Here is a 23,262-nt window from a genome sequence, read left to right as displayed (position 1 = left end):
TCACTCTACTGGAACCTTCGATCAACATTAGTAACTGAAGGCCGCGACCGAAACAAATCCGGAAACCGCTCGCTCAGCCGGAGTCCTCAGTCCTCGCCGAACCCGTCGCTTGCGATAAAAGGCTCGGCGAGTAAATTAACCCATAGACACAGCCCACTGAGTTTTTTGCCGGATCTTCTCAGTGGATCGCGATTCCGATCCAGTAATAGATTCAGCGAAGCACTGCCCTTGCTAGGGCCAGTTTTAGCAACACTCCGGTTTGAGCCCCGTAAGCTCACCTACACGTCAAGGAGAAGCTGAAATAGCCTCTCAAGGCTATCAGCATAGATAAGGGAAAAAAGGTCACGAGCGAATTTGTGATTAACTTGTTAAGATCTGTATATAATCTGTATTTTTATCACAATTTCAAACCTTTGCTGTCCTCAAATACTTTTTTGTTCCGACTTCAATATACATGTTTTGTGCCCTTATTTCATAGGTAATGTAGACGGATGGCGCCGGAGTTCACATGTAGCCGTCCACACGAGCGAAGTCAATTCACGAGGAACGTACGTAACAATGAGACAATATAGTATAATATGTATGGATGAGGCGGGGCGCTGCGGTCGCCAGCTCGGCTATACTGGTTTATAACAATTATAATCTAAGGTTAAGTTTTATTCGATTTTTGCTAGAGAGATAGAAAGGATTTAAAAAAAAAGCCTGTAAAAGTTGTATGGGAAACACTAAAAAAAAATTACATCATACATTTTGGCGCAGCACGTAATGTAATACGAATAAAACGCAACCGTCACGCGGGTTCGATGACCTCGAAGCATAGAGCGTTCGTCGGCTGGTTTTTAAATTAATTAATGTTTTATGTCAAGGAAGTCCATTATTTTTCGTCTTCGGAAAATAGCTACTACCGTTTCTAAAATACTTCTACTGTACAATCTCTAAAATTCAATTTTTTTCTTCGGTTTCATTTCATGCGGCGTCTTTAAAAATTTTGTAAAACTATTAAATTGCAAACAAAATCGAGTTACTTGTATCAAATAGGTAACTTGAATACGCTATATATTTTTTAAATTTAAAACGTTATAAAAGTTAATAAATGAATTTCGAAATCTGTTGTACGTTAAGTTAATGTTAAGTTTAAATTTTCTTTGTGTTTAAATTGTGCGCGTTAGACCGAGTTCACACGGTATTGTCCTGCACGTTTGTTTGCAGTATACGTCTTAACGAATGAATAGTGGCACATACATTGTACATAGAACCATGCACATGTTGTTTGTACTGCAAAAAATCGTACACCGCTTATGCGTTTAAACGAATACTCAACGGACTTGTCAAGAAAATCGAATGAATTTTAACGTTGGAGTGACGAATAGTATAAGCTCTATCTCTTTCACACGTTCGTTTTTACACGAATGAAAATCTACCGTATGAACACCCGAGTGATTGTACGTTAAAATAACGAATACAAAAAAAACGTGCAGGACAATGCCGTGTGAACACAGCCTTAGGTTTCCAAACGTAGAACTTTGTACTGCAGGCCCTTACAGATGGCGCGCCGGTTTACTGGCCCACAATCTTTCAGTTTGACGAATGAATTTTATAAGAGCATTCGTTGCTGTGTTACTTGGTGGTTCCTAAGATTAGCATGACTCGTAGAGGCCTACAAATTTTATCATATTAAAATACAGTTTACGCCTGTCCGGGTAGATGCAACCATCTCGACTATTCCTAAAGCCGCTTTCAGACTACGCTATAATATAATAGCATATAGCTCATAGCACAACAATATCGCACACCATACATTATTATGGACATGTTCACACTGTATCACTGTACTATATTATTATATTATTGGCTAAGTACAGGCTGCTATACTATATGGCACTAGTATAGCGTAGTCTGAAAGCAGCTTAAAGCGAATCTGTCATACGTTCTGATTTGAAGGGACCGTTTTTATGCAATACATTACATGATTTCCATAGGCTGCAATAACTGTTTAATACCAGTGGGCTTAGTGCGAGTCTTTTAAGGTTCTCGATAGCGTAAAAGTTAGCTCATATTTGTATGGAATGGGATCGTTTGCGTACGTTTGCCGCTAGGGGCGCTGTTCCAACTGCTTACAAAATTAGGTTAACTTTTACGCTATCGTGAACGTTAAGAAACTCGCACCAAGCACACAGATGGGTCGTGAGTTGACTCACCAAGCTATATAGCATTGGCAGCTACGGTATTTTCGATCATTCCGAATGCTTGATGTACGAATTGATTTAGTACGTATATTTTATTACTGAATATTGTTCATGTTACATTTATGGTTTATAAAGTTCAGTAGGGCAAGCCCGCGTTACTGTAATGTAATAATACAATTAATTCATCAAATACTAAACTTCTAATTTGATTGTGGGACATAACAGAAAAAAACATTCCTTTTTGTAAATTTAATTAATTACAGATTTACTTATTTAGTTGGATATATTTTAAGTACTACAGAGCTTCCTATGCGTTTTCATTTTGCTTTTTATTTTAAACTATTATTAAAAAAAATTGGGAAATTTGTTGGCAACATCTATTTCGGTAATTTCCAAAACAAAAACGTAGACAACTAAATAATACATGTCAGCTGTGTGGTGTATTCGGAAATTTATTAGAAATTTTTGCAGGTAGTTTAAAATAAAAAAGCATAATGAGCGAGAGATTTTGTAAATCTCACTTGCCTTTTACCCTTAGGGTTCCTCTTGTTTCAATCTTGTTCTCGTTATAATATTGTTCTATTGTGTTTACGTGTCTAAGTTATATGAATTTCTAATACAAAAGACGGTGCTTCTCTGTATGAATAATTTTTGAAATCTGAAATTCATCATGTATTTCTTTGAAGTTGGACATTTGAATAACTGGGTCAATGTCGACATCAAGCGTCATTTCTTCAAATTTCGCCTTATTCTTCTTAATCCTGTTGAGCGAAGCTTTTGAAATACACCAATAAAGTTCAGAACACGATCAGTTTTGGAGACAATTTATTAGATGTGTTAAGAGTTAACTGCATTGTTAGGATTTTTTAATAGTAATAAAATTAATTAGATTAAAATTTTAAATTTGCATAAATTTAATCTGCCCCAATATAATTTTGAAATTTATATGTATTGTAAGCGTAACAAATGTTCGGATGTGTCTCCATTAAAAATGTCCATTAAATGATAGTTATATCTGAAAATAACTGAATTAAGCACTGATTTATCCTCAATAAATAATCCAGCCATTTTTACTAATCCTATTTTCTCGATAGTTGTCATAAAAGCCTCTTGATTTTACTTTTCAAATTGTAAATTCTGTTAACGGATCCTTTAAAAATGTGTTATTTTATATACAAAAAAATGTACAGTGTACATACATAAGAAGTACAAATCTGTATTAAATTGTGATTTTTAAATACATTTTTTTTTTCTCTTAATATTTGAGACATTTTTGGAGGCTTTTGAAGTATACGACGACTAATATAAGAATTAAGTACTTAGATAATACGAGTTCCTTGGTTTTTTTTTTTTCGAACGATCGAAGAGTATACCTTTTCACACAAATATTATTATTAGTATGTTAATTAAAAATGGTTGTATGCGACATAATGAACTTAAGGTTTTTTACTTCCAAATATTTTATATCTGTTTTGGATATTATTATAATATTAAGTAGTTTCTGATGTCTTGTTTATTTTTATCCTACGGTTATCATATGTCGCATTTTTAAGCTCTCATTTAATCGGTAAGTTTTAAGTAATTCCATTTGAATAAGTCAATTAAGACTATAATGTCCATTGTTTTAATGTAGTAATACTAGTAATAATTTTAGATCTGTGACATTGTTACAACGAAGTGTACTTTTGTAGGTGCAATAAAGTAAACTAAACATTTATTTATTTATTTTATTAACAGAACTACCCTCTATACTGTATGATTAGACCGACGCCTCTTTGTTGCTGTTAGGTAGATCCCAAGCTCCTACTTCGGTCAATAAATCCTTTTTCGTTACAAAATAGTCTTTGTACCACATGATGTGTTCTTTTTTCTCCTGGGCGGTGTAAAATGGATTCTTTGAGAGTCCGACGCAGACGAGCTCCATGAAGTGGCGTATCGGTCCTTTCTTCGGGCACCAGTCTTCTAGATGTGTGTCCAAAAATATGTGCTCGGAGAAATGTATCTTTTGTTCCTCTTCCAGCCCTAGAATAACGAAAACGAACAGTTTAAACTTAGTAAAGCCTCTGTGGTATAGGTAAGTCGGCCAGTGTAGTGGCACAGGAGCGATGCGACAATTATGGTTCACGTTTTTTTCCAAAAAAAAATGTCATTTAAAAAAAACGAACCTATGGATCTTTTACATTACACTGGCAAAGATGAAACAGTTAAAGCGTTTATTTTCTCACCTGTTTATGAAACTTTTTTTTTAGTGTCTATTAACTTTTTTGCTTACGTGTTGCTAGCGATCTCGAGGGATTCTGCTAGCTTCAATTGACGTGATCTATTAACGATCTTTAGCCGAGCTATTAGATTTTTGTTTATTTTTTAAATATCCTAAATAAACTACATTGTTTTAGTAATACAATTTTAACGGCTGGGAACACTGGTGGAACTAGGTGGTAGGACCTCTTGTGAGTCCGCACGGGTAGGTACCACCACTCTGCCTATTTCTGTCGTGAAGCAGTAACGCGTTTCGGTTTGAAGGGTGGGGCAGCCATTGTAACTATACTTGAGAACTTGGAACTTATATCTTAAGGCGGGTGGCGCATTTACGTTGTAGATGTCTATGGGCTCTAGTAACCACTTAACACCAGGTGGGCTGTGAGCTCGTCCACCCAACTAAACAATAAAAAAAACACTAGTCTGTATAAATTTACGTAATTATTAGAGCACCCTGTGCAGCTTGCTTATGTAGATATTATTTCTTCCGCAACGAAATCACGAGTTCTAGTTTGAGGAGAGTGGTAGTATTTGCGGTAGGGTTATAAGGTGAGTGCCGGCTTTCAGATTTCGAGATAAAAGGTCTTAAAGCTTAGCAGGGTGTAAGATTGAAGCCATCTCTGCCGTTATCCATATAGCATTCATACTAGTTTCTTGTTACTGGGATTTCTTTCTCATCTCACAATGTTGAGTGCTGTAGCATTATTTATTACAATTCACGTACCTTGCTCGTTGTCAATGGGGAATTTCCAAACTTTACCCTGATTGGTCCACAGGATAATTTTCTGGAAATAATTGGCCGGGGGCTGTGCAGTTGCTAAACTTAGCTCTCGTTTTTTTAGGTTCTCCCAAACATCCAGTTTTGTTCCATAGTTTGGTTCTGTTGTCTTGAATATACCAAGTGGCTCACCACCAAATATATCAATTTCTGTGATTTGTGGAGTACCACTGAAAGTTAGAAAGATAAGATGAAACAGATTATGAAAAGGCCATTCTACTGCACTAAATACGCATATTGTATATTAAAGTGATAATAAAGTGATTACGTAAATAATTATGAAATTAACTTTATTCCACCTATTAAAGATCCTAAAAAAGTAAAATATATAATTCTATCAGAGAGTTCTTAAAAAACTGCTTAAAAAGTTGTATTCCCTGGAACATCCTGTAATGGTCTTCTTAGACTAATATATTTTTTAGCCGAGATAAATATCTATTACGGTATCAGAGGATTTAATATGCACCTAAGCTTGCAGTGGTGCTAATAACCAAATCTACTTGTGATTAAGGCACAAACACCTCAAAGACAAAGACATGCTCATGCTCAAGAGTGGTTATCGTTACTGAAGAACACACACCACATACTCTGAAACACGGGCAAACCTCATATATATTATTAATTGTCTTAAATCAATTACATATTTCAGTTTCAAGGGCAGAATAGCTACTGTAGGCGTGCGAGTTCATGTCCATCCTGAGGAATGCGGTAGTGCTGTGACCTATTTAATTATGGTAATGTCGATAATAACTACCGATTTAGTCAACAGCTGTCAGTTTGGTTTAATGTAACTTAAGGTAATTCTGCAATTTATGAAATAAAATAAATGTGATAAGTCATTACTTGTTTATTTCTAATAGAGAAAAATATTCTTTAAATTCCAATTCAATCACTATTAAATGAAAAGACAACCGACAGATCAGAGTCGGAATCAGTATGTATCTTTTTTCAGTAGGTTTTTTTCTATCTGAACTTGTTGGAAGCGGAGTAGTCATGGTTAAATAACACAATAGCGTTAGCTTAAATTATGATATCGATAAGCGCGCGTCACAACCGTCAGAACAACACTCGATGTCAGGCGAATGCGGGGAGGCGGGCGAAGGTGGGCGAGCTGTGCCCCGCGCGTCGCCTCTGGCCCCGATGGACATGAACTGGCGCGCATACAGTATAATGCTTCCAGTTTGTCACATCATGGACAGTGGCATTTACATTATGATATCTATTTCTAACTCTTTCTCTCGTTTTTCAGCACACATATGTCCACTGTTGGACATAGACCTTCCCAAAGTCTCATAAAAACCTGTATTTATGGTCTCTACTAATCATTTAACACCAAGAAACATAAACTCATATGCCCGTGTTTGCGAATGACCATGAAGTTGTTACCAGACTCCAATATATGTGATGGAAATACTTTGGGAGTATATTAAACAGATAACTAATTATAAAATATTTATTACCTTCTGTTACTGTCTCTTCCTTGCCTTGTCCTGTCATTGGGAACATATGCTGATTTCCGTTGTGAATATCTAGTAGGAGAAGCTTCAGTTGTCTTTGCTTTGCTTACAAGTCTTTTCACTTGCTGCTCTCTAGTATCTGGTTTTTTTTGGACTTCATCAGGTTCTACTGTTCTGTCTACCTTCATCCCAACTAAAAGGTCACTGGAAATGTTCCATTGGTAGTAGATGAAAAACTTGAAAGTACTTAAAAGCATTTCATTGAGAACACTGGTCTTATAAAACTATTACTTTTGATTTTAATTTTATGCTTAATGAAAGATGAATATTTACTTAACTATTGTCTGTAAATCTGAACTGTGTCCCATTCATTGATTGAAAGTTATTGACTACAATTTAAACATAAACTTATAAGACTTTTTTTTTTAATATTTTTAAATCTGATTTGAGGATGCAAATACAATTCAAGAATAAATTAATATTAGCGTAATGTTGTGCTTTTTTATTAGTATACCCCACAACCCACTGAATTTCTTAGCAGATCTTCTCTGTGGGTCACAATATTCATCAAGAGGTAGATTCAGCAAAGAACTGTTCTTGTTAGGGTGGATGTTACAAAGCCTCTCAGGCTGAGTTTCATAAGCCCACCAGTACACCTGGTGAGGAATAGCCCCTCTTGGCCATTACCAGTAGATAAGAAAAAAGTAAAAACTAATATACTTGTGTTCAGAATTACTCCTACTCTCTTGTATGATATGAGCTATTTATGTGTTAGCATCAACTTGTAAATATTTTTGGTGATGGTGAATGGTAAAATGCAAAAAAATAGGTTAAAATTTGATTTAATGTTTACCTGAGAGTGGTAGAAGTTTGATTGATTTTCCCAAGTACACGAGATAGAAGCTCTGCTTCTGTTTGTTTGACATCACCCCCTATAGCTTGAGCAACATCAGTAGCAGCTTTTGTGATGCTCTCCTCTGAAATTTATTTGGGATATAAAATAACTTTTTTTACAACTGAAATTGAGTTTGTAATAATAAATAATATTTTACGGTCTGAATCGATTGTGACCCACTGCAAGGCTATCGACAAAAAGTGATTGAGTGTATTAATGGCATTAAGTTCAAGGTTACAGGGCATTGAGTATTTATTATTATTATCGAAATATCGATTGTATATGGGGTATGTTAAATAGCCTGTCAATTATGATTTAATGTTTCAAAGACACATCATTAAACATATTATCTTATTCTAACCTATTTTTTCAGTCTTCACTTCTATTTCGTCCACTTGTTTACTTCGCCTAGTATCTGGAGATGTTGCGAATTTTTCTCTGTACTCAGCTTCGCTTATTTTTGGAGGTGCCATCATGCTTTTCAACAGTTCTTGAATCTTTTCAGTAGCCGGATCATTTTTTACGGTTTTCTTCTTGGCATCTTGAATTACTTGAGGCTTCCCATCATTATCCTTGGATTTGTCTGACAAACACCGTGCGATTACCCTTAAATCTTTTCTGAACTTGAGTCTGGAATTGATAGTTACTTTTGAATAAAATTTGGTACAAAGACAATGTTTACTTACTTTAACCATATATTTAAATATATTTACAAACAAACCTTGTTAACATAGTAACTAACTATTCGAAATATTAGGCAATTTTAATTTTCTTTTTTAGGTTAAATCTCGGTGATTTTGTTATTACAAATTTATTGACAGCTGACTCCGGCTGACTGACAGTGTGGTTTTTTTAAAGGGATTTTATGATCTGGTCACTAAGACTTTTAAGTCATGTCTTATTTTATAAATATTCTTATTTTTATGAAAAATGATAATATGGAGTGAAATGAAATGAAGATGATTAATTTGAGATATTAATCAACCTAGATGAAATTAAATGAAATGAGATGATATGGGATGAAATATAATCTTAGTAAAATGGTCATTTACTGAGATTTTTTCAGTGGAATTTTTGGAGGATTCCGAGAAGTTACCTCCAGCGGCTTTGTTTCATTTTCCCACATTTGTACACTTTCACAGATATTAAACAGATAATAAACCATCGTTATTACACATTTAAACCAGAAGAAACACTAAATAGACAAAATAAAACAAATCACACAACTGCACTTCTCGCGTTCCCGCCAAAAAGTGCCTGACTGATAGTGTGGTTTTTTTTTCAATATTGCAAAGGTAAAAGAAACCTCCTATAAAACCTAATTTTTGATGTTGTAAGAAACCCAAGTAATGTAATGAACTAATGAGTTTCATATTGATTGGAATGCAATGAAATTGATTAATCCCAACTTGATTATTGCATAGCATTGAAGTAAACGAAAGGAGATGAGGCGAAATGTAAAAATATTTCAATGAAATAATGGGAATCTACTAAGACTTCTATATGCACCTTTTGGATGGAGTCGACACACCACACTCGATGATTTTGTTTTCTCTTCACACTTTCACAAATCCTAAGCCACCATCATTATACCTTTAAATTTCAAGAATCTCGAAACTAATAACGAAAATTCCCGCAAATAAATCATACTTTACCATACCTATATTATTATGTCGTATGTAGTCCAAATCGAGAGTTTTTCCACCTATCTATTCGCTGGTAGCCTAGGAGGCTATTCCAACTACGCTCGGACGGGTAGATGAGCTCACGGGCTCAACCTGAGAGAATATGCTAGCACTTGCCCTAGCAACACTAGTGCTTCGCAGAATTGACTACCGAATCGCAATCGCGACCCACTGAAAAGGTCCGGCGAGAAATTTAGTGGGCTGTATGAGTTAGTTCGTTCGTCGAACTCTTCGTTGTCCGGTGCTTGAGGCACCTAAAAGCACCGAGAGTGAATCCGGGGGATCCGACAAGGCATGTTTCAAAAGTATTCAATTCACTAATCATAATTCCCCAAATTTACCTTTAAAACTTGGCAAGTTTCAGTCAAATTTAGGACTATTCGTTTCCAATCTTGTTTCCATTAAAGCCAACCACCTAATAGTACAAATAGATGTCATGCACATAATGTGCAGTACATAACACAATTGACGCAATAGATGGCTCGCGAATCGTTTCAACAAAGGTATTGGACATAGATAATACACTTAATAGGTATTGGATATTTGGCGATGATGACAGCAAAGCATGGCAGGATTTAAATAATAAAACAAACGTTTACATTGCGTATATACGCAAGGCACTTTATTTGTGGACGGGTACTACTACCAAAAATACAAAACATAGACAAACATACATAAAGTTTCAATTTAATAATTACACAATAATAATCAATGAAATTTAACTCAGAATTATAACTAAAGACATCACATTTGCGACTTAATTCTACAACTGAACAAGATATAATAATAATAATAAAAATGAATCAATCGTCAAAAAAACGTTTACATAATCAGGCGATTATACACTGCAGCACCATTTCACAGGATTCTACCTTACATAGCACAAAATATGGCTTTACTACGAACAAAGTATCAAGTTTAATTTAACAGTTTTCCCTATTTTCCAGTAGTTTAGCTGAACTTTAATCAAAATCATCAAAAGTTGGAAATATACATCTTTTTTTTTGGATAGATGCTTGTGGCCTAGATACAATAAGTTAATGAGTGCAAGTGCACTCATTGGATTCGCTCGATAACAAGAAACTGTTAATTACTATTTGAAGTTTGACTAAATAAGTATTAAAAACAAACATTTATTTTAAATGTTTCCAAAATATTCATAAATGAATCGTTTGAAGATTCTTAACTTATTATATCAACTAGAGCTAAAATAAGCTTATTACCAATTTTATTCTTATCTTAATATAAGTACTAGCTAGTACAAGTTACGTTAACACTAAACATACCATAACGGGTCAAATGACCCAATTTTAACTTTTGCATTGAAAATACACATATTATCATCTTATTGCTTTTGCACATTTGACTTCATCACTTTTTCATAGCAATTAATCTACAGTTATTATACTTTTTTTTTGGTGTTTTGTTTTGTTTATTTAGAATAATACTTGTCGTATACCGTTACCTATCTATTCGTTATGGTAGAAATAGGTACCAGTAAGTATTGGTATGATTAGTGTTAATGGTTACGCTTAAATTAATTAAGACTTTTTTGTTTTCGAGAACAGAGGAGCATACGGCCTGCATATATGGAGTTACCAGCGTCACTCATGGACATCGGCAATGTCCAGGGCACATCTAAGCCGCAACGCACTGTTGGGGAGTATTCGTTTAGATCCTCGTTAGAAGGACATGTCATAACACTCAACCAACACTCTGGAGGAGTTCATGCTAGAGCAATTATGGTACGTGTCAATGATCTCTGGAAGGGCACTTTGGATGAAAGCAGTGGTTTCAAATGCTGCTCTGATCGCGAGTGTTAAGAGTGAATATCAATGGAAAAATAAACCCCAAAAACCCCAACAGTCAGAGGTTTGCGTCACCATTGAAGACAGGCTATTCTTCCCAGTGAACGCGCTCATCTTTCTTGAATGGGTACTTATATATTTTATAATATTGCAAAAAATGTAATGATACTTAAGAATTGAGCTAAAATATTTATGTTGACATGAACACAAGTGTACAAAACACACATAATTATCAATTGTATTATTAACAAAGTTACAATTAAAATTGCAATGTCGTTTGAGCAAAACAGAAAGATTAGTTTTTTTGTTTTTCGAGTCTAGCATATTATCTCTAGTCCGATTTCTTATTAGGATAAGTTGCACATGTCAATGTGGCAATGGAAATACTTTACGAAACCACCATATAATTATTTTTTTTAGGAAAAATGAAAATTCAGATTGCCCTCGACTCGTATGGGAGAATATTGTAACTTATTTTGTTAATTACACTAATAGTAATGAAAAGTCGTCTGTGACCACAAAAACTGTACAGTATTCCAAAAGTCGGAAATAATATTATAAAGACGGCCATTATAAACCACGAAATTAAATCATAAAATCGTTTTTAATTATGACTACGACTCGCGTACCGAAGAGAATACTATAATTCCACTAATATTGATATAATAATAACCGAGTTTTTCATTAAAGTTTTTAGATACGGTTACGTTATTTCTTTGAGTTACATTTTATAATAATGTCATATTATTTTTGTACCTAAATTAGTTGTTGTTTTGAATAATTTTATTATCTTCACTATTTCGAAGGATTAATCGTTTCTCGGGTAAAAGAATAGAAGATTAATAATAAACATTGCATGGAAGACAATTTAGAAAACGTCTATTACATATAGATATATCGAAACGCTTTCATCCCTGTAAAGTACTTGAGTTAAATGTTTCAATCGGTGTCGTTTTTTGATTGAAATTCTCAATATCGTTATGAAAACGCAAATCACTAATTTTTTATCCAACAATTAGGAAAGACGCAAGCTTTTTTTTCTTCTTCCTATCTAATCGTTGGTAGCCTAAGGGCCTATTCCAACCTCACGCGGACCGGTAGGTGAGTAAGCTGACTCTACCTGAGAGGTTTGCTAACACTAACCCTAGCAAGTCCATTGCTGAATCTACCACCGGATCGGAATCGCGACCCACTGAGAAGATCCGGCGAGTGAGCTTGGCTATCCACCGATAATTTGTAATTAATCTACACATTTATCTGTAATGTGCTCTCAAGCCGTATTAATTACAAAATTAAGAAAATACTAAATTTATATATAGCATTTTGAACACAGTAACATCTACTTAACGTAATGTATAGGTTAATGACGAAATTTTGGTCCACATCATCCTATCGAATTTTCGAGATCATTGTCTTAATTATAAAATGTAAAAATATAAATATCTGCACCAGTTTTGTATTACGTGACCCAGCACTGTATTCTAACTGATAAACTATTAGCATCGTATGTGTCATGATTCGGTTAGTTTCAAAGCGGTGTTATGCCAGAGTTCTTGTCCAAATTAATTAGTTGGTTATTGGTATTAATTGACTCTTTAAATAATAATTAGCAAAACACGTTGTGCAGACAATTATATCTTCGAACTTCTAACTTTGCTAAATTTTCAAAGTCCTTTTGTCTCTTCTAAAAAGCCTGTTTGTTTACATTTTGACAAAGACTTTGTTTATTTTCAATTCGGGTGCGGTGTGATGTAAATGGTACATATTCCCTCATGTAGGTACAACAATTATGGCACGTAAATCTATTCTAATCGGATACACGAAATCGTATTAGCACCATCGCTTGCGGCGACGAGTTCGCCACCACGCGACCCCACATTTTGTGAATAGCACACAAAAGCTCTAAAACTGAAATTTTTTTGACTCAATTATTGCATATAAGCAAATAAGGCACGTTCCACACCAGAAAACCGTTTAGAAATTTGAACGATCAACAAAATGCGGGGTTTATAGCTTACTTAAGGCTACATTCACAGCCGTTTAGGAACTAAGTTTCACGAAGCCGAAGTATGAGTAGCCGGGTCGCAGCCACACCCTCCTGTTGGGTTCACGTTGAGCGATATTGACGGTGTCGCCCTTGTACAGTCTCGCGACGGTCTGCACCGAGCACGACATCTGGGACTTGGCTATCGGCCGCCGGCTGGAGTCGTCACCCGTGGCGCACGTGGACAGCAGCCGGGGCTCCTTGTCCGGTTGGTGGGCCCAAACGAAGTAACAGTTCGACTCTTTAGTTAAGTACACCACCTGGGACGACACAAAAAACATTTGCATCGTTTTATTGCTGAGTTGATTTTCAAATATTTTGTAGAAAATGCTAAAAGAGAATTTGAAAAAAAAGTAGTAACTTTAAAAAAAACCAGATATCAATGCTTTTTTTTCCTAAGCTGGTAACCTTAGAGGGCTATGTAACCGAGCGAGTAGATAGGTCACGGGGCTCTAGCCTGAGGACGTTGCTAACACTAGCCCTAGCAAGAGCAGTGCTTCGTTGAATCTTCTATAGAATCTGAAACGCGATCCACTGAGAAAACCCGGTGAGACACTCAGTGGGCTGTATCTGTGGGTTAATTTACTCGCCGAGCCATTCGTCGCCAGCGACGGGTTCGACGAGAACGATGACTGGTACTTGAGGTACTTAAAAGCACCGTTAGTGGATCGAGAGGATTCGAAATGAAGTGTTTAGGGCGACGTCGACTGTTTACCATTCAGTCCGCAGAATCAGGTATGATCAATGCTAACTTCATAGCAAAAAAATTTTAAATGGTTATTTATAAATAAACTTATTAATAAAAACGTTATACATGCACGCGCTAAGATACGTCCCTACAGGTCGATATTCCGACGCTCCACACTTTATACGCATTAGTAGAGTCAATCTATCGACGGTTCGCGCTCAAAGGGTTAAAATTACGTCATTCGCTTTGAAATGCGATGCCGAAGACTCAATATTCTGCTATAAGGTTTTTTTTTTTAAATGGTAATAAATAATATAAAGCATGGTTTAATGAATAATGAATTTGAACAAAACACTAGGGGATTTTAATGTCGGATTACGATATAGTGCAATGAAAACAAAGAATGACTCACTTGTGTATAAACTAAATAAAGTCCGCTCTCATTAATCGTTACGTAGTTGAAGTCGCTGTTCAGTTTGATTTTCTCGTCGCTCTGTTTAGAAGAGACTTCGGTGTCTCGAACCCAAGGACCCATTAATGCTGTAACAATCATTTTTACATCAATCAAACCATTAACTAAATTTTATATTTTTTTATATTTTTAAATATTACATTATCGAAATATAAAAATGTGGTGAACGTCACCCTAATTACAGGGAGCTACAGTAAGCAATTAATAAATATACACGTGTATATTAGTTTACAATAAATATCACAGTAAGCTTCGGAACTTTTTTAGCACGTACATTGCTAATATTATTACGTCATCTTATTTTTAATGACAAAGAAGATTCCTAATTCAATTTTTATAGTTTTTTTTTCTAATTTTTATTTATTTATTGTCTGTGGTACATAGATAGTGTCGATAAATATTGTCTTTCATTTTCATTTTATATTTAAAAAAATAATTTTGCGTCATAGTCCGTCGGCCGTCTGGTGTAATGGTAAGTGACATGGTCACTACACAAGAGGGTTGCGGGTTCGAATCCCGCCAAGGGAAGATAAATATAAATGTCTTTTCCAGGGTTATGGATGTATATTAAATATATGTATGTGTATAATAAAAATCTTATATTTATTTCCGTTATCTGGTACCTGTAACACAAGTTCTTTACGAACTTATCACGGGACCAGTTAACGTGGCGTGATAATTATAAAAAAAAAAAATAGAAAAATGTTTGATCACACATATCTTTTTTCTCCCTACCTATTCGGTGGTAGCCTAAGGAGCCATTCCTACGCGTGGACTGGTGGGTGAGCTCACAGGCTGAACTGAGAAAATTTGCTAACACTAACCCTAGCAAGAGCAGTGCTTCACAGAATCTACCACCGGAGCGGAACCACTGAGAAGATCCGGCGAGAAACTCAGTAGGCTAAATTACTACATATAAATAGTATTATGACAGTAAAAAAACGCGATATTAAATGCTATTTTAATTACGTCTTTTTTTTTTTTTTTTATGATTGAGAGATTACTGGTGGCCCGAAGGCCTTTCCAGTTTCACCAGGACAGGTGGGCGAGCAAAGGCTCAGCCAGGAGGGGTGGGATTTGCTAACAGCTGCCCGAGCGCCTCCGAAGGAGACCTAACAACTCAAGAGCAATTGCTTCGCGAATGAATCTACTACCGGATCGGAATCGCGACCCGCTGAGAAGATCCGACGAGAAACTCAGCGGGCTGATGCAGGGGCTAGGTTGCACGTCGACCTCTTTGTCGAGTTCGACGAGTACGGTTACTGGGGTCCCTAAGCCTGCTCCTAGTATTAGAGCTGAAGGCATCTAATGCAAAGGTTATTGGATCTGATGGATCCGTAAGGACGTGTCTAGGGCGTCGACGGTGACTGGCTCCTGCATGATCAGGATTCGGTGAGTAGTCAGCGGCGGCAACGATAAGGCGATTATCATGACGCATAGCCTTATCGAAGTACCGTTCCGACGCTGACTTCATGTATTTCTGGATTGATTCAAGGCCCAGGTCATCGTGTAGGTCAACGTTCCTCACGAACCACGGAGCCCCGACGGCTAACCTGCAAAAGCGGGATTGTAGGGATTGGAGGGTGTCTATGTGTGTGCGGGCCGCGTGAGCGAATACCACACTCGCGTAAGTCATGATGGGCCTTATGCAAGTTTTATAAAGTGTCACCTTGTTCCGAAGGGACATTTTACTCCGCTTACAGATCATGGGATAGAGTCTGCCGAGAATGAATGCGGCACGGTCGCGGACTGTTTTTATGTGTGGGCGGAATGTCATGGATGCATCCAGGGTGACTCCCAGGTACTTAACCTTCCTGACCCAGGGTATAGGTTGGCCGAAGAGGGTGATCGGGGGTTAATTACGTCTACGAATCGCGAAAACCGAAGAAAACTTTATCTTATAAAATCATCGTGCAAAATGTTGTCGATACAAATATGTTGTTCAGTGACACGCAATATTTATATATTTTATACCAAAAAGGAGTTTAACGTTTGAACTGTTTATAATATTATGTATATTCCCCCAAACAATAGAACTGCCAGAATCTCAATATGTTTTTTTTTGCATAGCTATAATGTGTCCATGTGACTTAATTAAAAAAAAATATTTTTTGTTTTTGTTTTATCACGTGTTAATCAAATGGTTATCTAATGAGGTCATGGATTTTCTATTAACAGTGCGCTAATACAAGCGTTGTGACATACACATATACATACATACCACGTGTGCTTTTCACGTGGTTATGCCTCACATCTGTTATTCAAACTGAAATAAATTCACAAGTCCCAAGTTCTCGCAATAATTTTCGTGGCTATCGAAATATTTGTCCGACTACAGCTTACAAGTATTGAATGGTTTATCAATCAGCTAGCATTACGAAGTACACTCTGCTAACGGATAATCGACAATAGGAATGCCCTACCCATAAAGTCTGTCCATTCGGATGACGTTCTTACGTTATTACACGTACAAATTGTTAAGAACACTAGTCACCTGTTTATTTTTTGTATCAGAATGTAAACTGACACAAAAAGACAGGTAGGAATTGCATTCAGGCCTAACCAGTGTGATTCTTTATCGTAAATTGTAACAATAATGTTGCAGAATAAGCACGCAAATGTGTTAGCAAACTACAAAAACTTCCTATAATTTTTCTTTCTCAGTTATATTTGAATGGTGATGTTGTAGTTTGTATAAAATGGCACAGCTTTCCTGTACATTATTGCTTCTGAGCAATTTTTAGATGAAGTCTGATTGGTACATTAGCTATTTTTCCAAAAACATTCTACGTTTAATAATGCTTATAGGTAATATTGTGTGGCCATGCAAATTGGTTTCATTGGAATGCGTATTTTTGTCAAGAAATCGATGTCATTTTATGATTAGGTACTCAAGATGGTAATAATGTCGATGGTGATTTTGCGAGATCCACTACCCTAAAAATTAGTTCGTTTTGGTTAAAAACAATCGCTGGGAACCACACAACGGAAGTAGAGACTAATATAAACGAACATTAAGATAAACGGGACTTCCTGCAGCAGAGTTTTTAAACATTCCAGCGAAGGCATCTTAATGCCTACATCCGCCTATTTATATTATTCAGAAGCACTTGGGTTTGTACTTATGTGATGTGTAGTAATGTGAATTCCTTCCGTGTTATGCCTGCTAACTAATTTCTTATAACTATTTCGTTGTGAATGACTACTGTTTACTTTGGTGGACCTGATCAAGAAAAAAATTAGTGAATGTTAATGATTTAGTAAAAGTGGATCTCATAAAATAATTACGATAATTAAGCCGAAAGTAGTATTAATGATTTAAAATTACTAAATTTTCTATTGTTATTTTACGAAAGTAATATTAATGAATAAAAATTATTAAATGTTCTATGTGTTCTAAGGTTAATTTTTTTTTTACTACCTATGCTGATAGCCTTGAGAGGCTATTTCAGCTTCTCCTTGGCGTGTAGGTGAGCTCAAGGTGCTCAAACCGGGAGTTTTAGCACTGGCCCTAGCAAGAGCAGTGCTTCTACCACCGGATCGGAAACGCGACCCCACTGAGAAGATCCGGCGAGAAACTCATTGAGCTGTGTCTATGGGGGGCTAATGTTGAGTGCTTGCCGGAGCCCACGGAAATTATAACGTGAAGTCGAGTTCTAAATTATATTTAACAACCTTTTTCCTTCTTTTTACCTTTTCTTTTTACTATGAGCAAATAATTCAAAACCAATGATGCAAAACCATCACTACGTACCACGTAACAGTTAAAATTTCATTAACAACTTGTTATTGATTTCATTATATAGCGCGAGCATCGCTTATTTTAAAGCTAGCATGACAATGACAGTATTATCACGCGTGAAACTCGATAACAGTGACGAATTTTTAAAGTTGAACAAATAAAATCAGAACTAATGTGTTGTATTGCATTACTCACAATTCGAGGGGTGAAACGATATTTGGTTTGAGCGACATTTTTGCAACTTTACTGGCGAGCCAATTAAAGTTTAAAGTTTGGAAAAAAATATTAGAACAAGTAACTTCTTCAGCTATTTCAATGGATTATACTTAATTGAAGTTCAATTAAAAACATCGAACTGTTGATGCTAATACCAAATAAAACGCATCTTTTATTACAAAGATAAATGACGCGTATAATATTTTTTTTTTTATATTTTAGATGGGTAGACGAGCTCACAGCCCACCTGGTGTTAAGTGGTTATTGGAGCTCATAGACATCTACAACGTAAATGCGCCACCCACCTTGAGTTATAAGTTCTAGTCTCAGTATAGTTACAACGGCTGCCCGACCCATCAAACCGAAACGCATTACTGCTCCACGGCAGAAATAGGCAGGGTGGTGGTACCTACCCGTGCGGACTCACAAGAGGTCCTACCACCAGTATTAAGGGAAATGTCGCTTAAATCACACAGCCTTTCACCTTTCGATCTGTATTATGAGTTACTGGGATAGGTCGCGAACTGTGAGCACTCTTGACAACAGATTACGATCCTAGATTGTATTCGAGTAAAATTTAAAATATGCGTGCGTGTTTCAGACCTTGACCTCATAAGTGAGAAACATCATTATAACCGCCGGGCTTCCAACTGGCCTAATGTGGCCTATCAGCTTTATTTACGATGTTAACATATTACGTAGTTAATATATTATTTATTTGTTTTACTTTTCTTGAAGACACCGGTGAAACTCTTAAGAATCGGACGCGTTGAAAAAAAAGGGAAAGAGGCTCCAGCTTCCACTTAAAATCAGGGGGGCGTGTGCTTGTTCACCCCCATACGTAATAAAATTATGGCATAGGAAGCATTCTTCATTATAGGAAAAATCCAATTAAAGGGTAATAATATTTTCGCGTATGTACGATAGACGAACAATTTCAATAGTATTATTCACAATAAAAATTGTAGAACAATGTCTGGCTTCTTAATTGTAGGAGCATCGAATTAATTACAGGAATATGGCACATGGGCCTCCACAATACGAATGTGGCATTGTTTAAATATTTGTCAACTAATTTTAGTCTTATTCCCTAGGCTTAAGGTTTATAAATAAACTTAAATATCAGTGGCAGAGCAATGCGAATATCTAAGCACACATCCTGTGGCACACTGTATTATTATCATTGTTCCAGTCGCATACTTCTTTGTACTGGTAGCTTTGTTAGTTGATGATTATGTTGGTAAACAAATATAAACCTTATGACCTTGTTTTAAGTTGTTTGCCATAACGATATGATAATTATGCAACATGATTTTTATTGTTTCTGTATTATTATTCATGTCAATAAGAATTTTGTACTGCATACTTTTATTTATTTTGCTTTGAATGGAATGTTTTGTTTGCAATATAAATCAGATCATTTAAAAAAAGAAAGGGTAAAGTACATAATTTTGCAATAACGACTATTAATTTTCAATATGTTGAAACTCAGGAAGTACCCTTTATAGTATTTTATAAATATTATTATGCCAATGTACACAACTTATGCCAAATAAGTGGGCCAATTTTTTTTTAGTTTAGTACTTCCATTGACAGTTAAACGTTTGTAAAACAAAACTCCTATGGGGCATGTGTTTGTGCTCATTGAGAACATTATTTTTATAGTTTGCTAAAAAGTGACAGAGATTGAGAAACAATTTAATAGTACTCACATTGCGTACTCATATTTTTCTCCTGGTATGCTCCGTTGAAATGGACAACCAGTAAATCTGAAAATTTTTATTAGTGAATATATTGTTTATTAAATTACCTTTTATCATTACTTTTTGCCTTAGTATACCTTTTTGTAGGACTGAGATATTGTTATCAAGAATATCTTGAGTCATGTTTTTCTTTCTTGAATCTACAAGTAGCATGTCCTCACCAAGATCCTCCACAAAGTATTTCTTGGCATTCTCATTGTTCATTCTGGGTTCTCTGTCCGAGGACTGTGATTTTGGGGCAACCAGAGCACTCTGCACAAGTGTCTCATGTCCTATGTTTTGAAACATGAAATGGTCTTTTATCATATCCAGTTGCCTCCTCATTAAAATCATTTCATTCCAATAATAGAAAGCTATGGAACAACTAAGAACCATACATATGACACTTAGCATAAAATTTAAAATGAACAAAAGCTTTATTTTCTTGGAAGACGCTATCGAGAATGTAGTATTTATATGTACACCAAGGTCTGACGGTTTCTCTGCAAAAAAAAAAACAAACAACGTTTTTAATCAACGCACATTCTCGTGGTATATTTTAATTAATTTATTATTTATATTAAAGTAACTTACCTGTTTTTAGATGTATAACTGGGCAATCTCGAGAGCCTAGTTTTGCATCTTTGCTTTTACCGGTGTTCAAAAATATATTTGCACCTGACGAGTTTAATGGAACACCTTCCCCTAAATGTATCTTCCTTTCAACGTCCATTATAAATATTATTGTAGTATCTACGAACGGTGTAGTGTAGTACTACTGTTTACTCGAGCATTGGCGTTAGCGTCGAACCTAAACAAAGGACATGAAACTTTTAAAAGTTTGCGCTGACCGCACATGATAACCGCGCTTTGATAAAAAAATATTGCTCACTCACATACCTGAACTGGGTTGATATCAGTCTTAACATTAATTTTGCACTAGTTTTATTCACTTATATAAACATTTATTTACACTTTAAAGTTTAGCGAGTGGTTTTTAACAAGTTTGCAAAAACAAAAATAAACAGAAACAAATGACCCCTTCACTCGTTCGCACTACGCTTGGCCGTCCTGGTTCGGTCGGTCGTACCGATTCGGCATTCGGCAAGGGCGAGCAACTTACGAGCTGTTTGACGTTGAACGCTACGGCGGCGCGCCAAATTTGAACTGAGTTGCAAGCGCGTGCGTCGCACAGCCAATGCTAATTGTGAAGTGATTCAAGCAAGTGCCACGGAATAACTGTATATCGCCCCAGGAAAATATCGATGAGCACTGGATGCTACATAACATCGAAATGATACAACGATGCCCCTTTTATTTGTATTTATCTAACAGATTTTTTGTGAGCGCAGCGTTTTCCCACGTTTTGTTTTGCTATTTGATAATAATATGGTTCCTTTATTTAAAAAGCTTTTATTACTTTGGTGTGTACTATTCATGTATCACAATTTTGCAACGTAATTTTTGGCAAATTTAAAACTTCCGTCGTGAAAATTTGCACACAGGACCGTTCACGATACAAGCAATTTATAATTTTGGCTCAGTATCCCGGCTAGTAACGCAAAAAAATATTTAATTATTAGTTCGATTTGCTATTCAAGTCTATTTTTTTTCGAAAGCTGAGCAGCTAATGTGCTAAAAACAACTGTTCCAATTTTTCTCATAATCGAATGAATGGATTAAAAACATAGACGTTAAACGTACATACAAATAAATAATCATAATTCCTTTATAAACTTTCAACCCCTAGTTCATCCTGTTAGTGGTAACATTTTGAAATACGCTAATGTAATCATAAATAAGGTACTAAAGCTTTGAAAAGTTATAGCAAATTTTTTTTGACTAGTCATTGTGCAATTTATGTTAAGTGGTTACCGGAGCCTATTAGGCATGACAACGCGAATATATTTAATAATTGTATAGCAATTACGCAAGTTATAATCTTAATTAACATCAAAGTTTCACGTGGTAATTTTCAATTTCGTCGTATGCTTTACCTCTAACCACTAATCTCATAGAAACTGTTTCTTGTTCTCGTTGATAATGCGCTTTTCATTGTTCAAAGTGATTTTGAAGTAAGGGTTCTCAATACAGCGCAGGTATGTAGTACCTGCAAAACATGGCATTCATTTACCGTCTTAAGGTTATTTGAAACGGAATATTTTAACTGGGATATTAAGATCTGGAGTATTTACACAATTGTTTTACGAAGTATACTTTTGGAGGTTAAAATGCAAAAACCATTCAGAAGTGTTTTATTTTTGGAAAGCGAGCCTTAAGAATATAAGTCAAACTTAGCATTTATTGTAGACGTGTATTTACTATTAAATCTAACGGGGTAAATAATATGTATAGTAAAGTAAAATAGGTATATTAATTTAAAAAAAATATATTAATGTAATGTCTAAAGTATGTTAATGTACACTGTTACACATTTTTTCTTTAATTTAATACTTATATAAAGCTGAAATATTACTTAATCAAAACTACTTAAAATTAGAAATTTTTTTTTTTTTTTTTTTTTTTTTTATTGCTTTGATGGATGGACGAGCTCACAGCCCACCTGGTGTTAAGTGGTTACTGGAGCCCATAGACATCTACAACGTAAATGCGCCACCCACCTCGAGATATAAGTTCTAAGGTCTCAGTATAGTTACAACGGCTACCCCACCCTTCGAACCGAAACGCATTACTGCTTCACGGCGGAAATAGGCGGGGTGGTGGTACCTACCCGTGCGGACTCACAAGAGGTCCTACCACCAGTGATTACGCAAATTATAATATTGCGGGTTTGGTTTTTATTACACGATGTTATTCCTTCACCGTGGAAGTCAATCGTGAACATTTGTTGAGTACGTATTTCATTAGAAAAATTGGTACCCGCCTGCGGGATTCGAACACCGGTGCATCGCTTCAACACGAATGCACCGGACGTCTTATCCTTTAGGCCACGACGACTTTAGTGTTCGATAATAAATTGTGCTCGATAAGGAATGCAGAACATAGCACCAGCTGCTAACATCTCGGTTCATGCCTACCCTGAATATTTCCGAATATAGAAGTCTACGGCAGATACGAATTCAGATCAATTCATTAATTTATCATACGTGACTATACTAGGGAATGATATATTTTATTTTGTTATGTAGAAGTTATAAAGTTATCGGTGTCAGGAACTGGAAGGAGAAAGCCCTGAACAGAGCAGTCTGGAGAGACATACTGGACTAGGCTAAGGCCCACCCTGGGCTGTAAGGCCTAAGATGATGATGATGATGTAGAAGCTACACGCC

The 23,262-nt window shown here is 35.8% G+C and overlaps 3 protein-coding genes across 4 annotated transcripts in view; 1 reads left to right on the top strand and 2 right to left on the bottom strand.

Moving 5' to 3' along the window:
- The window catches only part of LOC101736196 (uncharacterized), a 36,121-nt gene extending 32,218 nt beyond the window's left edge, over window positions 1-3,903 (top strand). The window contains exon 8 of the mRNA XM_012693836.4: window positions 479-3,903. Within this exon, the coding sequence (XP_012549290.1) occupies window positions 479-487 (9 nt within the window). The 3' untranslated portion in view covers window positions 488-3,903. The remainder of the gene's footprint in view (window positions 1-478) is intronic.
- On the bottom strand, window positions 3,900-8,596 carry LOC101736059 (small ribosomal subunit protein mS31). Its single transcript, XM_012693835.4, has 6 exons — window positions 8,297-8,596; window positions 7,937-8,205; window positions 7,534-7,657; window positions 6,684-6,884; window positions 5,170-5,393; window positions 3,900-4,208 (listed from the first exon to the last, which is right to left on the bottom strand). The coding sequence occupies exons 1-6, from the start codon at window positions 8,305-8,307 to the stop codon at window positions 3,946-3,948; spliced, it is 1,092 nt and encodes a 363-aa protein (XP_012549289.1). The 5' UTR covers window positions 8,308-8,596; the 3' UTR covers window positions 3,900-3,945.
- Window positions 8,597-9,854: 1,258 nt separating this feature from the next.
- Window positions 9,855-21,268, bottom strand: LOC100862755 (TNFSF5). Of its 2 annotated transcripts, XM_012693655.4 has the most exons (6): window positions 20,873-21,268; window positions 20,567-20,783; window positions 20,071-20,475; window positions 19,943-19,999; window positions 14,213-14,340; window positions 9,855-13,372 (listed from the first exon to the last, which is right to left on the bottom strand). In XM_012693655.4, the coding sequence occupies exons 2-6, from the start codon at window positions 20,703-20,705 to the stop codon at window positions 13,109-13,111; spliced, it is 993 nt and encodes a 330-aa protein (XP_012549109.1). In that variant the 5' UTR covers window positions 20,706-20,783; window positions 20,873-21,268; the 3' UTR covers window positions 9,855-13,108. The 2 variants fall into 2 exon arrangements, with proteins under 2 accessions (XP_012549109.1, NP_001243913.1); NM_001256984.1 differs by lacking the exons at window positions 19,943-19,999; window positions 20,567-20,783; window positions 20,873-21,268 and having other exon boundaries at window positions 13,109-13,372; window positions 20,071-20,326.
- Window positions 21,269-23,262: the final 1,994 nt, after the last annotated feature.

The sequence above is a fragment of the Bombyx mori genome, chromosome 5, assembly GCF_030269925.1.
Source record: "Bombyx mori chromosome 5, ASM3026992v2".
In the NCBI taxonomy this organism is placed as follows: domain Eukaryota; kingdom Metazoa; phylum Arthropoda; class Insecta; order Lepidoptera; family Bombycidae; genus Bombyx; species Bombyx mori.
This window is presented reverse-complemented; position numbering and strand designations above follow the sequence as displayed.

Bases quoted from the DNA above. Each gene is read 5' to 3' on its own strand.
- LOC100862755 (XM_012693655.4), bottom strand. From the start codon at position 20,705: ATGGACGTTGAAAGGAAGATACATTTAGGGGAAGGTGTTCCATTAAAC. The intron at 14,341-19,942 runs GTGAGTACTATT...TGATTGTTACAG, and splicing joins GAAAAATATGAGTACGCAAT to CATTAATGGGTCCTTGGGTT. The intron at 13,373-14,212 runs GTGAGTCATTCT...GTGTCGTCCCAG, and splicing joins TTTATTTAGTTTATACACAA to GTGGTGTACTTAACTAAAGA.
- LOC101736059 (XM_012693835.4), bottom strand. The intron at 5,394-6,683 runs GTAATAAATATT...TCTAACTTTCAG, and splicing joins GGAAGAGACAGTAACAGAAG to TGGTACTCCACAAATCACAG. The intron at 4,209-5,169 runs GTACGTGAATTG...TCGTTATTCTAG, and splicing joins CCCCATTGACAACGAGCAAG to GGCTGGAAGAGGAACAAAAG.